Source organism: Pongo abelii, chromosome 1 (genome assembly GCF_028885655.2).
Source record: "Pongo abelii isolate AG06213 chromosome 1, NHGRI_mPonAbe1-v2.0_pri, whole genome shotgun sequence".
NCBI lineage: Eukaryota > Metazoa > Chordata > Mammalia > Primates > Hominidae > Pongo > Pongo abelii.
In genome coordinates, this window is record NC_071985.2 from 208741300 (window position 1) to 208757211 (window position 15912).

Sequence of the window (15912 nt, forward strand, 5' to 3'; positions counted from 1 at the left end):
GATCTTACGACTAGAAATCCAGCTGAATTATTTTTAGTATTTGTAAGTTATTTTGGATTTTATACACATACACACCATCAACATCATCATTACCTGCAAAGGGCAGTCATTTTGTTGCTTCTTTTCCATTCTTTATTCCTTTCACTGATGTTACTGCATTGGCTAGGATATCTCTAAATAAAGTAGCTGTTAAAGTAGCTGGATAGTAGCTGTGATAGAGGGCAACCTTGTCTTATTCTTGACTTTAACGAGATCGCTTCTGTTTCATTTGCTATAGGTTCTCAATAAAAGTCTTTATAAGGTTAAAAGAAAAAGTTACCTATTTTGCTAAGAATGAGTAACATGAATATTTTAATCAAGTTATTTTCTGTACCTATCGAAATGATCCTATGGTTTTTCTCCTTTAACTTATTAAATGTGCTGAATCACCCACAGAAAAAAAAATAGTAGTCTCAAAACTTTTACCCCAAGTTGTTGTTTATTTTCATGAAGGGGGAAAAAAGAATCCTTTATGATAGTGAAAATATACTTTATTTTTTAATACAATAGCTGCCAGCAATATACTGGTGTTGATGTTCCAAAGAGAAAAGAAAATACATGCATTCTATAATAAGCTTTCATTTGCCTGTTCAAGAAATTATAAAGAAAATATTCCAATTCTGTTCAACATTATGGCTTGAGGAGTTGAAATTTTTCCATGATAAAAATATACTTTGTGTGGCCCAAACCTTGACTGTTTATAAAGGATGGAGTTTTTTAAAGCCCACATATATCAATAATGAATGCTCCCCTCTCTTTGAATTAAATGCTTAAATTCAAATTAATGCAAGAAATTGGTGAATCATTAAATGATGAAATTTGTATCAAAATGTTCATGAAAAAATACATTTCTATTTCCTCTACATTTTTACTTTGTAGTTATTTTCTAAATGGGTTTAAGTGCACAGAAATAAATGCTATCTACATGCAACTCTGGAGAGATTCAAAACACAACAGAAGTAAAGTTAACATGCCTAAATCCTAGAGTTGATCCACTTAGTGTAAGAATAAATGTCAGAAATCTCTTAATTGTATACAGATTGCTCAAGGATTTAAAGATAAATTGTGAAAGCCAAAATTATCAAGAAATAAAATCTTATTTGAATTTTATCACAAAAATTAACAGTCCTAGTAAAAGACAACAGAACTGTATAGAATATCTGCAACTACATCAAAAAAGGGAAGTTTTATCAACTAGAACAGAGAGCTTTCCAACTGCTGAATACAAAAATTTCTCAGAATCTCTTGGAAAACAGATCCATCAGACTCCAATCTCCTCACTGAAGTAAAACACAAAAGGTGTTTAAATGAAGGGGAATGGATTTGTTAGTTGTAAAAATAGAATCAGATTATTTCCACTATGTCAATTCATATACTGCATGAACTGTCTACCATGAAAACTTTCATGTCCCAAATTTCTCAAGATGTTAAACTATGCTCTTTCCACAAACATACAATGGGGTTAAAGCATGTTGCTGGATCGTCCTTTTTACTAGCTAGCTTTTGTCCATTTACCAATTTCCATTTCATTTGACTAACTTCCCTGATAAAGTGGTATCTGTCTTTCTACAGAGAAAAATAATTCTGTCTTCATCAAAATCACAATAGACATGCCTTCCTAGAACATTTAGAGGGATGGCCAAGTGTAATCACTGGGTTAATAAAAACAGGAGAATATCCAAAATGAAAATATTTGAGTTTCAAAATGAATTTTCATCACTGTATTCTGAAGAATGGAGTTCTTTCCTCTGTTAGCCCTCCACCCCGCACCACTCAGTCCACCATTCACTGGAAAGAACAAACCTCACTGCTCTTGAATCTTTTTTATACTTTAAGCTATGAGGCAAGGTTCAGAATCACCAGAATGAATCCCAAGTTGCCACTATTTAAAAAGTAGGTGAAGAGTGATAACGCCTGCCTGTGTACTGGTGCAGATGGGACACTTTCACCCACTAAAACCACTGCAAAATAATTTCTCAACAGATAACTGAATAGTGCATCTTCCTTGAACCAGATAAATCATACAATATTTAATTACCAAAAAAAAACCAAGCGAGTACTCAAACTTTTGATAAGCAATAAAGAGTTCTAAGTAAGGTAAGGCAAAGAATCTTCCTGAGCCAAATGGATATAACATAGAGATTTTCTTATCTTTCATACTAAGCTAATTAATGATAGGTTCAAAAAATGCAGTACACTTATAAAAAGCTGCTTTCATAAAGCCAGTGCTTACTAAATGTTAGCATATCAAAGTGGGAGAAACACTGCCATTTTAAAGCAATAAACTTAAAATTTCAAGAAACAGCCTATGAGAAATAGCACTTCCTATACAAATTAGGTATAAAAAAATTACCAAAAATGTATTATAATAAGTCACAATCACAGTCTTTGGAGTAGTACGTAGAAAGTCTGGTTTTGCTTTTGTCTTTTAAAAAAGAGTAAATACATAGCAAAGTTTTATTTTCAGCAAGTTCATCCTCCCTTGTTAAAGCACAAATAATTCCTGGTTTAGGGCTTCAATTTAAAAAAAACCCAAAAAACAAAACAAAAACATGCAGAGTGCTATTCCTCAACATGGCTGTTGGAAAATTCAACTCCAGGAAGTGCAATGAGTGAGATCAGGCAAAACTACAGTAAATACACACTCACCATAACTATAACTTAGTCCCAAAGGAATGAACAATCCTCTATGCAAGGTAAATGGGGTGAAATGAGAAAATTGGTGACCTGTGTTTTATCTTTTTTTTATATAGGATGGATAATGCATTCTTTAGGTCATCTACATTAAATGTACTTTAGAAACAAAAATTTACTTGATATTTTGACAAACCCACCCTTCATTCCTTAGGTTAATTTCTGTGTTAATTTTTACATTGCTAATCACTGTACTGTTATAGCTAAGTCAACTAAAAATCAGTTACGTAGTGTTGCTCAAAAGATGTACAAATAGCAAGCTCTATGATTACCTAAAAACAAGCTTTTTAAAATAAAGAAAGCAATAAAGTTCCAAATGAATGACACAGGGCAAAACACATATAACAAACGTATTTAGACAGAGTATCAGGTGCCCATCAGTTTCTATTATAAAGATAAAATGCTTGAGGAAGGTCTTGAGAAAACCCTCACTCCCTCTAAACTTTTAGCTTCTACATGGTGTCAGATGTTACAATTGGTATGAAGGATAAATGCTTTTAGGCAAAAGTAAAAATCTATCTACAAAGCAATATAGCAAAATCTGTAGTGACTTTTGTAGAAAGCTCTCTTCTCTGGTGGTAATATTCGTTAGTACATATCCAGGATAGACTAAATTGAAACAATATTTCTGATACAGTAGCAATCCTTTCATATACTCTTACTAAATATTACAAAATTCCAAAAAATACATAAATATTCCTTGTACCATGCATTATGCACCAGTTTGGGGCTGCCTGATAAAGTCGTGGCTACTATTTTTAACAATTAAACATTGCACCTCAAAAGTTCTGCCATCTATATACACAGTGAATGGACACAATGGTGAGGGCTCCTGAGAGATGGCAAGCTACCTCTAAAGTGAAAAGTTTGTGGTGGAGTGTCTCCAAATTAAAGAGAGGGGAACCCGGGTAGGGGAGGTAGCCAGGGTAAAAGGATTTTAAAATAATACTGCTTAGGAGTGTATATTTTAAGATAACTACTATACCTTGTCTATCCTTGATCCTAATCTTCAATAACTGCATGTTCGTGCAAAATACAATTTCTGCTCTATAGGAAGGAGTAGCCTGTTAGGAAAAGCGTATTCTTAGGGGAAGACATGAAGACACCTCTTTTACAAACGCGATTTTACTTGGTGAGTCTTTTGGCTACATCACTATATGCTATTTCAACCTCCTTATCACTGGGACAGGTATTGGTGAACTCGTCCCTACTGTATGCATTAGTTAGGTATCTCCAGATGCCAGTCATTTCTTTTGGAATATCAAAGTTGCGATATTTTTTGGCCACCACCTGAAATACAAAGAGATCAAAAGTTAACAGACTTATTTTCCATGTCTTGTAAACTAGACATATCTCTGATTTTGGAGCAAATAATTAATGCTCTCGATCTTTGAGAACTGCTTCTATTTGAAAAGAAGTCCATCACCATCATTCTAACCAGAGTTTTAAATAATGACCAAGACTGCAAGCTACACCAGGGATTTAGAAGTGTGACAGTGACTGCAAATAACTGTCTTGGACACCCAGAAAGACAGCCAAGTATAATCACTGGAAAATACTTCACAACACACATATGCTATTTTAGATCTGTTTTTGTTATCTTAGGTCTTTATTTACAACTAGCGCTTATTATTATTCTATGTAACAATGTGCCCAGCCCAGTGTCTCATATAATAAATGCTCAATACTTTTTGCCTTCAATAGAGAAAGCAAGGTGTGATCACAGAACAGAATTTGATAACATAAGTCAGTGTGGCAAACTCCAATTCAAAGTCACGCATTATATCTTTGAATTTTTATGCAGTCACAGAAAAAAAAAATTCATCTTTCTTATATTCCTCAAGTTTAAGACATAATTTTCCATTTAACTAACTCTAGGGTACTTCAACTATTGCCTAAACAGCATTGAGTTAAACAACTAGTCATATAAAATCAGAAATGTTTTGAGCACAAAGGAAATGCCACTTTAGTAAATACAATACAAGGTAATGGCAATGCGACATCACCCCCATACAGACCTACCTTGACAATATGCAGTTTGGGCAGCAGGTTGCAATCAGCTAATGTCATTTCATCGCCATCCAGAAATTTACGTGTAGAAAACTTTATGTCCTCCATACTATTTTCATCAATTTCATCAGGGAGAGGAGAATTCAGATATTCATCCAGTTTCTGCAGGGTTTTCAGGAGACCCCTCTCCAGTGCTGGGCGGGGCAGGGGGCGGGGGGGGGGGAAGATGAGAATACTGTTAAGAAGGAAAACCACTCAAGTCCCCAAGTAGAAGCAGATTCTTTGAGTCAATAACTGTTTAAAAATGTTTACTCTGACACAAGGTACTGTAGAACAAAACAGACAAGGCTCCTGCTCTCCTAGAGCTTAATTAGGTGGGGCAGGGGATGAAACAAGTTTGTTCAGGTAAAAGTATAAATAAGCATAATAATGTCAGGCAGTGGTATTCGTAAAAACTTGCTAACAAATGGCCAGGCGCAGTGGCTCACGCCTGTAATCCCAGCACTTTGGGAGGCCGAGGCGGGCGGATCACGAGGTCAGGAGATCGAGACCATCCTGGCTAACACGGTGAAACCTCGTCTCTACTAAAAATACAAAAAATTAGCTGGGCATGGTGGCGGGTGCCTGTAGTCCCAGCTACTCAGGAGGCTGAGCCAGGAGAATGGCGTGAACCCAGGAGGCAGAGCTTGCAGTGAGCTGAGATAGCACCACTGCACTCCAGCCTGGGCGAAAGAGCGAGACTCTGTCTCAAAAAAAACTTGCTAACAACTAAATGTCCCACACATGAACACAAATGGTCCAACACATTTGACATTTAAACTGGAAAAATGGATGAGAAAAGGCAAGCATATTAATTCAAATCTAGGGATTAAAAAAATCTCAGAGACAGATTCTTGCCCTCATTTTTAATTCCTGCTCCCTCATGAATATTTTGATTTATCAGCAAGAAATGTGTTAAGAAATACCAATTCAAACAATCCAAACAGAAAACCTGAGATTTTCAAAACTAGACTTATAATTCACAGGAAGCCAAGAACAGCACTATCTTATACAAAAAACACAAAGGTCAGATTAAAGAGTTCAATTTACAATACTGAACTGGGAGCCTCTTTAACCAAACAGATTAAGATGCTCTGATTGTCATGATTCAGATTGCCATGATTCTGATTGTCATGATTCAGAAGAAAGGATAACAGAAGATCTGTCTGTCGTTATTCCATATTTTTGGTGGCATTCATTAAAGTGGGACAGAGCACCACTGTGTATCTGGAAAGTAAAGGTTAGTGGCCCCTCAGCAGAAAGTGGGTAGGAATGTCATTAAAAATATGGAATAACAACAGACAGATCTTCCATTATCCTTTCTTATCCTTTCCTTCCAAATCCACCTTCCCCCTCACTCTCAGAATAGATGAACTTACACAGATGAGTGTGGTAAAACTGGCCATAAAAGAAAGTTAAATATCATGAGGTGGCAAACCATGTAGTTTTAAGTCTGAATTCAGTTGTGTCCTTTAAGGAAAAAGGTAAAGGCTTACATGCTGCATCTTAGATATTTTACCAGCAATGTACATACGTCCTAACCCCAAACCTCTTCTTCCAAATTGCAGCCACCCACTCAGCCCTTGGTCCCTTCATGGTAGTCCAGGTAATAGATGGTAGTCTTAGGCAGGCAGGCTATAGGCATAAAAAGGAATGAATGGATTTTAGGAAATAAAAACTAACAGAGTTCAGAAACCAAAGTGAATATGGAGAAAGGGGGGAAGATGTATTCGACAAAATATAATTGAGCCCCTCCTACATGCCAAGTCTTATTCTAAGGATTATTAAATTCACTGTTGAATAAAACTTAATACGTTCCTATCTTCAGAAAGTTTAGATCTTGGGGACAGAGGGTAGTATAGAGAAGCTGATCAACAAACTAAAGACTCCCAGGGTGAATGCTGGTGTCATTTACTGAGCCATTTACCTTCCCAAGGAGAAACCAATTTAGGGGCTATGGAGATGAGTTCAGTTAACGTGCTGAGTTTGAGGTGCCTGTAAGACATGGGAGTAGAGATGTCCAATAGACAGACAAATATGGTTTCAAGTGTCACAAACTGAGCTGGAGCAACGTGTTTAGAAGTTATGAGAACATAAATGAACACTGAAACCATGGAGTAAAGGAGAAGCAGAGGGCCTAGAGAAAGCCCTAAGGAACATCATTTAAAGGATAGGTAGGAGGAAGAGTCTGCAGAGAAGACCGGGTTTCACCATGTTAGCCAGGCTAATCTCGAACTCCTGACCTCAAGTGATCTGCCTGCCTCGTCCTCCCAAAGTGCTGGGATTGCAGGCACGAGTTACTGCAACCGGCCAGATTTCTGAATTTTTAAACATCTTCCACTCCTGAGAAACCCAACTTGGTAGTACTACCTTTTGTTATGTTGCTGGATTTGGCATATTTTGTTTCAGACTTTTGTATCTATATTAAAGAAAGATTGGCTTGAAATTGTCCTTTCTTTTGATGTTCTTGTACGGTTTTGGTATCAAGGCTCCCTGCCTTCAAAAAGCAAGTTAGAAAGTATTCCCTCTTTTCTGTTCCCTGGAAAGGTATGTGAAAGTATGACCTTACTTCTTCCTCAAATGCTTGGAAGAGTTCAACAGTGAAGCCATCTGGATCTGGAGTTTTCTTTTTAATTATAAGAAATTTAAATGATATAAGAATATTCACATTTTTAATTCCTCCTTGTGTCAATTTTGTTACACTGTACTTTCTGTAAATTTCTCCAATAGTTTCAAAATTATAAGCATAAATTTTTTCATAATATCCTCCGAAAATCATTTTAATGTAAGATCTGTAGCAATCCTCCTTTTTATTTCTAATATTGGTTTTTGCTGTCTTCTCTCACTTTTCTTCCTTTTTCTTTTCAAGGATTTATCAACTTTTTTTATTTGTTAGACTTTGCAAAGAACCAGCTTTTAGCTTCCTTGTTCAACGTCATGTTTGTTTTCTACTTCCTTATATTCTGCTCTTTAGTATTTCTAACTTTTACTTCACCAATATTTAGCTCTCTTCTTTTCTAATATAGGCTTTTGGAACTATAAAATTCCCTCTAAGCACAGTTTTAGCCATATCTCACAAATGTAGACATTCTGTATTTTCATTTATTCTTTTTCAATCTGTGGATTATTTAGAAATATACTAATTAATTTTCAAACATGTAGAAACTTTCTAGCGGTAGCTTTTTTCATTTTTGAGACAAGGTTTCACTCCTGCCACCCAGGCTGGGGTGCAATGGCATGATCTCGGCTCACTGCAACCTCGAACTCCTGGGCTCATGCGATCCTCCCACCTCAGCCTCCTGAGTAGCTGGGACTATAGGCACATGCCACTGCACCTGTCAAATTTTTGTATTTTTTGTAGACAGAGGGTTTAGCTATGTTGCCAAAGTTGGTCTCGAACTCCTGAGCTCAAGTGATCCACCCACCTCAGCCTCCCAAAGTGCTGGGATTACAGGCATGAGCCACTGTTTCCAGTTCTAGCTGTACTTTTGTTATTGATATCTATCATATTTTCTTTGATTGAGAAACATTCCACGTTTTCAATTTTTTTGGAAAAATTTTTAGCTTTGTTTTATGGCCCCGCTTTACCACCAATTTTGTTCCATGTGCATTTGAAAAACAAAAGTATATTCTGAAGTACAGTGAGATATGTATATACATATATGAGATTTCATTTGTTCACTGTATTGTTCAATTTTATCTTCTCATTTTTTTCCTTTTGTGGTTGATTCTAACAGTTACTAAGGGGGTAAGTTAAGATCCCCCACTATGACTGTGGATTGGTCTGTCTCTTTTAGTTCTGTCAATTTGGCTTATATTTTCAGGTTAGTTATTTGGTAACATAAGTTTAGAATTATTTTATCTTCCTGGTAGATTAACCTTTTTAAATCAGTCTGGAACACGCTTCATTATCTCACAATGCTTCTTTCCTTAAAGTCTACTTCATCCAATGTCAGTGTGGCTTTGTCAACTTTCTTTAGGTTGGTATTTATACTATTTCATTTTTAGCTCTCCTGGATCCACATTTCATGTATGTATGTGTGTGTTTCATAGGTAGATAGATAGATACAGTCTTGTACATAAGCAACATTGTTTTTAATCCAGTTGGTAAACTTTGTTTTTTTATTTGGAATATTTAAATAATGTATATTCAATGTCATTACTAAAAACTCTGGTTCAAATCTGCTATATACTTCTTATTTGTCCACGTGTTCTGTGTTCTTTTCTTCTCTCCTACCTTCCTATGGATTACATTTTTAAAAATTATTCCTCTATTTCCACCTCTATTAGCTTAATATACATCCTTTTCTAGTCTTTGTTTCCTTGACTCATTAAAGTTTAATTATAACTGTTGCCACTTCCAGGATAATGCAAAGACCTTAGAACCCCATTAACCTCCTTTCTGTCCTATATGCCATTATTGTTATGTATTTAATTCTACATTTTTAAAATTTATTTATTTATTTATTTATTTATTTATTTATTTATTTATAGACAGAGTCTCACACTCTGTCGCCCAGGCTGGAGTGCAGTGGTGCAATCTCAGCTCGCTGCAACCTCTGCCTCCGGGTTTCAGGCAACTCTCCTGCCTCAGCCTCCTGAGTAGCTGGGATTATAGGCGTGAGCCACTACGCCTGGCTGATTTTTATATTTTTAGTAGAGATGGGGTTATGGGGTTATGCCATGTTGGTCAGACTGGTCTCGAACTCCTGGCTTCAAGCGATCCACCTGCCTTGGCCTCCCCAAGTGCTGGGATTACGGGCGTGAGCCACCGCACCTGACCCAGTAATATTTTTTACTTAGGAAAATATCAAACAAATTAGAATGTGTTACCTAAGTGATAAGTGACCAGGTCAAAGATCTACCCACTTTATTATTAAAGGAACATGCTAGCCACAGCCAATGATCAAGTTAGCTTATTTCTTAGAGGAAACATAACCAGCAGAGGGCACTGGAACCCAGTAAAATAAAGTTGAGACATTAGCAGAGCTCAACTACAGAAGTGACAGAGAAACAAGCCACTTAAAAATAAAAAATCAAAAACACAAAATAATAAACATAAATTTTTATTAATTACATTCAGGCCAGCGATAATGCATATAGTTAGCTGAAATGTAAAGTTTATAAATTAACAAGAGAATACAATGTGAGAAACAGCTAGGTCAGTAAGAATTCCAGGAAATGATGAAGCACTTTCTGTGGGTATATTTAAGAGGAAAAAAGAGAAAAAGGAGAGAGCAGAATCTCAAGGTTGTAAAACAAGATTTAATATGCTTCTTATTAAAGGCAGTGAATGCATGGCCGGGCGTGGTGCTTCACACCTGTCATCTCAGCACTTTGGGAAGCCAAGGCAGGTAGACCACCTGAGGTCAGCAGTTCAAGACCAGCCTGGCCAACATGATGAGACCTCGTATCTACTAAAAACACAAAACTTAGCCAGGCATGGTGGTACACGCCTGTAGTCCCAGCTACTTGGGAGGCTGAGGTAGGAGAATCACTTGAACCCGGGAGGTGGAGGTTGCAGTGAGCCGAGATTGTGCCACTGTACTCCAGCCTGGGTGACACAGCAAGACTCTTAAACAAAACAAACAAAAAACCAAAAAAAATAAAAGTAGTGAATGCAGAACAAGAACATATTAGAGTACAAGGACTTGTTCTTTGATCAGATTACAATGAATAGAATCAGTCTGTGGGGAAGATAATGTTGCCTGAATTCAAACATTGAATTATTGTCTCAAATGCTATTTGAGTGTTTTGACAAGTTTTTGAGCAAATGTTTTAACCTTGGACCTGCTCTAAATTAATGTTTTTCCTGAATTATATATATAAAAATCAAATATCCTAAATTTACAAGGTTTATAACATAGTATTCGTCAGTGCAAGGCACAGTGGTTCACGCCTGTAATCTCAGCACTTTGGGAGGCCAAGCTGGGTAGATTGCTTGAGTCCAGGAGGTCAAGACCAGCCTGGGCAATGTGGAGAGACCTTGTCTCATTTAAATAAATTTTTTTCAAAAGAAATTTAAGAGTCTAGCATAACATTACAATGACTGTTTTTTCTATAATTTTGGACTTAGCAAAGCACTTTTGATGAAGTCGAATTGCTATACCTGACTAGAGTGTTAGTAATTTTTCATAGTTAAGAATGTCATAACAAGGGTATATTAATGAAAACAAAGAATGATGAATTAGTTTGATACAATTATATGTATCAACGTAAGGTATGGCCAATAAAACAAACACAAACAGAGGTATCAAAAAGTACTAAACAGCACCATTCAATAAACACAATACAGTTTTCAAGACTAATCATCACAAAGGAGTATGTAAATATAAAGAAAATGTCAAAATTAACCACTAGAAGGCAGTAGCAAGCCATCACAAAGTAGCTCTATTATTCTCTAATACCTCTGATGTAGTAATGCTGGTATCCCTAAGAAGCTATTTCATAAAGCTCTCAAAAAATTTTTAAGTGCAACACAGCAACAAAATCAGTTTAAAATTAATTATGGAAGTCAAAACACCCTTTCTTGTCTAAGAGAACACAGCAAAATTACAAAGATTAACACACACCAGGGTCTGAAGTGTAGGGAAATGAATACTTTCATGTTTGTGGGAATATAAACTGGTATAGACTTTTGGAGAACAATTTAGCAAAATAGAGCAAAATTTAAAATGCACAAACTTTTTGAACTATTTGGAATCTAGCTCAAGGACATTCACCAGCAGCATTGTTTATTATAGTGAAAAAAAAAACAAAAAACTTGAGACAATCTAGATGTCTATCAACATGGAAATGGTTAAATGAAAATCCATATTATAAAATACAAAGCAGAATTTCTAAAAATTGAGGTAGATCTATATTTTGATATAGAAGCATTTCTACCATATAAGTGAAAAGTATAACCGCATAATGCATGTACATAATACATACTTACAGAAATGTTTGCAAAATTACATAGAAAAAAAGAACACTAAATTGTTGAAGAGGTCATGTAATGTGATTAAAGAGGGGCAATTAAGTTTTATTAAATTTATTTCTATACTATTTTAACTTTTTCAACAATCATGTATTCTCTGTTATTTGTATGATTTGAACGAGTAAAATTCAAGGCAGAAAACATTAAATGTAATAAGAGCATTTCTGTTATTGAAAAACAAGATAATTTACAATGACTACAACAAAGACTAAAAATTGTAAGCACTGACATGGATAAAACTATATTTTCAAGCTACCTACCGCAGTCTTAATAAAGGGTAACCTTATACAAACAAGTTTTAAGGCTAAGTGACACATCAGTGGAAAACAGAAAGAGGTAATGGGTATTTAAAGATAATCCAATATACAACGCAGGCTTACTGCTACAATAATGCACAACCATCCTCTGACTTTCAACACTTTTCCAGAGAGAAAGGCAGGAGTAGTGGGGAGAGGAGAAGGGAGAAGATCCTGAATAAAAAGGAACTAATCAGAACCTCTAGATTCCTTGCCTCCATCTAAAAATAGGAATTTGGACATCACGAAATATGCCTCAGAGTACATTCAACAACGCTAAGTTCACATCTCTCTTATGAGTATTATAAATATCAATGACTAGTCACAGTTGGGACCTTAGCAAATTACATAAATTAATACCATCACAGAACTTAAAAAAAGTAGGAGATCTGGGGACAGGTCATACTTAATACATCCCCACAAAAGAAATTACCCATGAGCTTCTCTTTGAATGCCTAAATGGTTACATAAACTTTTACTCCCAATCAACTTGAACGTGTTACCAAAAGAATTATATATGTGTTATCTATCATCAGTGTCTCTCCCTTTATTCTTCACATTTTACTTGTTTACTTTGTACCCCAACCTAACCACTAGCCCTTCTATTTCAGTTTCATTAGCCCAAAACTGCAGCGTTCAGGCATCGAATCCCTTACTTAGAATTAAGTCCTAAAAGGTCTTAAAATTGTCCAAACATATTGGATTTTGAAAATATTTAATAGGTGGTAAAACTAATCAGACTTGTCTACTCTGATTTACCATGTAAAATGACAAATTCATCTCTGTATAAATTGTCAGCATCTGGGTGGGGGTTGGGGGAAATAAAAAGGTGAATTACTAATTTCCTAGGATTACTAAAGGCATTTGATTGCACTAAACGGATGTGAGGCCTGCAGCAAACATACATAAGAGGGCCCGTTAAGCTCCAAAGTGATTTGAAATATTGTTTTCTAAAGTCTCATGGCCTCAACAGGTCCCTGTGGAGAGAAGCTGCTTGGCAACTGGAACTTTTATTTACCAGTAGGTAATTTAATATAAAGCCTTCTAGATTATGTACCATGTATTATATTATGTTGTTTGTTCTTATTGGTTACAGCATTCTGAGGACAGGAAGAGTAGGTGGCTACTTAAGATAGTAACAAATTGATAGGGAAAAAATAGAATACAAAGTTATACTTAAATGAGTAACTTTCTAACCTTTTTATTCCTGCCCGACCCACACCCCGCCCCATCCTCATCCCTCAAAGTGGAAGCAAACACATTTTATTCCTTTCTCCTCCCCACCAAGTGTCAGAGGAAATTTAACCACCCTCCAACTCCCCAAAAAACACATGGAAAAATAAAAACATAACTGTAACTAAGATTGTTCAAAGAAGTATGCAGCAGGGGCATCTAGGTATAAAAGGGTAGTTTTATGAAAAGAACAGTTATCTCGCATGAAGGAAGGGCAGAACAGAAAAGACACTGTCTGTGGAAAGGAGGGGATCCAACATAACCACTTACTTAATGTATAAATTGCTTAGACAGAAACATTAGTCAGGGAAAAAAAAAAGCCAATTACTAAAGAAAATTGCTTCCAAACCATGGCAGCTACTGGAATACATTATTAACAGATACAAGCCAGACCTGAGCACTAACATTTTTCTCTTCACTGTAGAAAAACATTTCATGCAGTAAGTGTTATTCCAAAAACCAAGAGCAAAAGACATTGGAATCCAATACTATTATTATAAAATGCTGCAATTTTAAAATTTAGTAATAAAAAATGGCCTGAATAGCTTGGGAATTTGCCTACTGAAATAACATAAGGAAATTAGCAAGTATTTCACTTTTTTAAAAGATATTCATTCTTGTTTAACCAGCACTGATATTTTCCCCTTTGGTATTCTTGTTCATTTGCTGACATAAACTTCTTCTCAAAAGAACCCCACTCAAGCTAGGAAACTATCTGGAACTATGATAAATATTTTTAGGAGCTAGCATTTTTGGTTATTGGATTACTTTCAAATAAACACTAATGTGTGCTACACAGTTTTCCCCAGAGAGAAGAACTATGCTTAACATCCCGAAGAGAAGAGAAAAGGAAATTACTAAATGCTGTAGTTAAGACAAGGTTCACTGAATGGAACCTCTTCCAAAGAGACCTCCCTACACTATACATTCATTTGGTGAATAAAATAATAAAAATAGTGTCCTTTAATAAATAAAAGAAAATTGCATCTGTACTTCCTAAACAATTCTTACCGCGAAAACACGACTTGAAAATGAAATTCCAGCTTGAAGATGCAGAGAAATTTGGAAGGATAGTATGTCTAATTACCCTCTTAAAGCAACTCCAAACATTGCTCAAGGGTAATTAGCAAAACAACAACAACAAAAACAAAACAAAGCAAAAAAAAAAAAAACACCTCAGACTGACTTTAGGCTGCAGGCACTCAACAATAAAAGTTTAGTTACAGTTTAAGTTCGACCAATCTATGCTAAACCACCACAACCACACAATCCACTGTTTCTGATGCACCATTAATTCTTTGCCTAGCTCCCTTCACAGTAACTTCTCAAAATAACATGAAATCAACTTCATTCAAGAAGCATTTTATCACACACTTACTATATACTGTGCTACTAGCTAGAAACATGGAAAAACAGCAACATAGGGGCTTATTCCAGTTTATCGTCCAATTTCTGACCAACTCTAGACAGTTTTTATTACTTATGGGAATGGCTGGACTCTAAAGTATTCATTTATAATCACTGTCATAATAACAGCTTGTTGTTGTTTGGGGTTTTTTTTTTTTGCAATGTTAATTCAAGTTTTTGTTTTTTACCTTCATTAGCCTCTGGCCTTGAATTCTTGATATATGCAGAGAATTTGGCAAAGATGTCCATTCCAGCAGTATTTGATTCTGGGTGTTTTGGTGAAAGCTTTAAGTACCTAAATAGAAAAAGTGATATGGATTATCGATCCCTCAAAGATGAATTAGCATAAGTTCTCTCAAACCACCGTGCTAGCAGTTACTAGACGTCTTTTAATAGTTATTACTATAAGAAATGCCATCATTTGTTTTCTATGGTATTTTTTAAAAGTGTTTTTTCCTTAGGAGACAAAGCTCTGCACTGTGTTTTTGTTCACATATTAATATTCTTGGCAACCACAGGGCATGTGCACTCCACCTCCATCTGATAAATTAGAATGCTGGGGAAACAGTTGACTTGTTCAGAGATTTGTGCCAGGCCAATGGGAGTCTTGGAATGAGATTGCTAGAGCAGTGCTGCCCAAGAGAACTTTCTGTGATGATGGAAATGCTCTCTATCTTCATTGTCCAATACAGTAGCCACTACTGCCATGTATCTATTTGAATATGATTTTAAATTAATCACAAACAAAATTAAAAATTCACTTCCTCAGTTGCACTAGTCACATATCAAGTGCTCAGTAGTCACCAGACAGCACAGCTCATGCGCCTTCTCAAACAGCAGTGCCAACCAGATCCTTAGTATGCCCTGCACTAAACCAGCCAGAGAACCCCAACGGCAGGAAAAGCGCCTAGGCTGGTCAAGCATCATGATCACCCATAGCAGGTTAAGGACAAAAACAGTAGGAGGCAGATCAATCGCTTGAAACCTACACCTGGGATTTCCCAAAACCTCCCTTATATTACACATTCCCTAGAATATTTATGAGGGTAGCACCAAACAACAACAAAATAAGATGTCAGAAAGCACGCTGACAAGTGTTCTATTGTGTTGTCACATTTTTCTACTTTTAGAACAGATGTAATACACCAGCTTTCTAAAACACACACAAAAATGTATATTTCACATGTTTAGATTTAAAACATACATACTCTGTGT

The 15912-nt window shown here is 35.9% G+C and overlaps 1 protein-coding gene across 1 annotated transcript in view; it reads right to left on the reverse strand.

The window, feature by feature from the left end:
- Nucleotides 1-459: 459 nt before the first annotated feature.
- CLIC4 (chloride intracellular channel 4) overlaps nucleotides 460-15912 on the reverse strand; it is a 93231-nt gene continuing 77778 nt past the window's right edge. Inside the window, 3 exon segments of the mRNA NM_001131088.1 lie at nucleotides 460-4023; nucleotides 4756-4937; nucleotides 14886-14992. Coding sequence (NP_001124560.1) covers nucleotides 3859-4023; nucleotides 4756-4937; nucleotides 14886-14992 — 454 coding nt within the window. The 3' untranslated portion in view covers nucleotides 460-3858.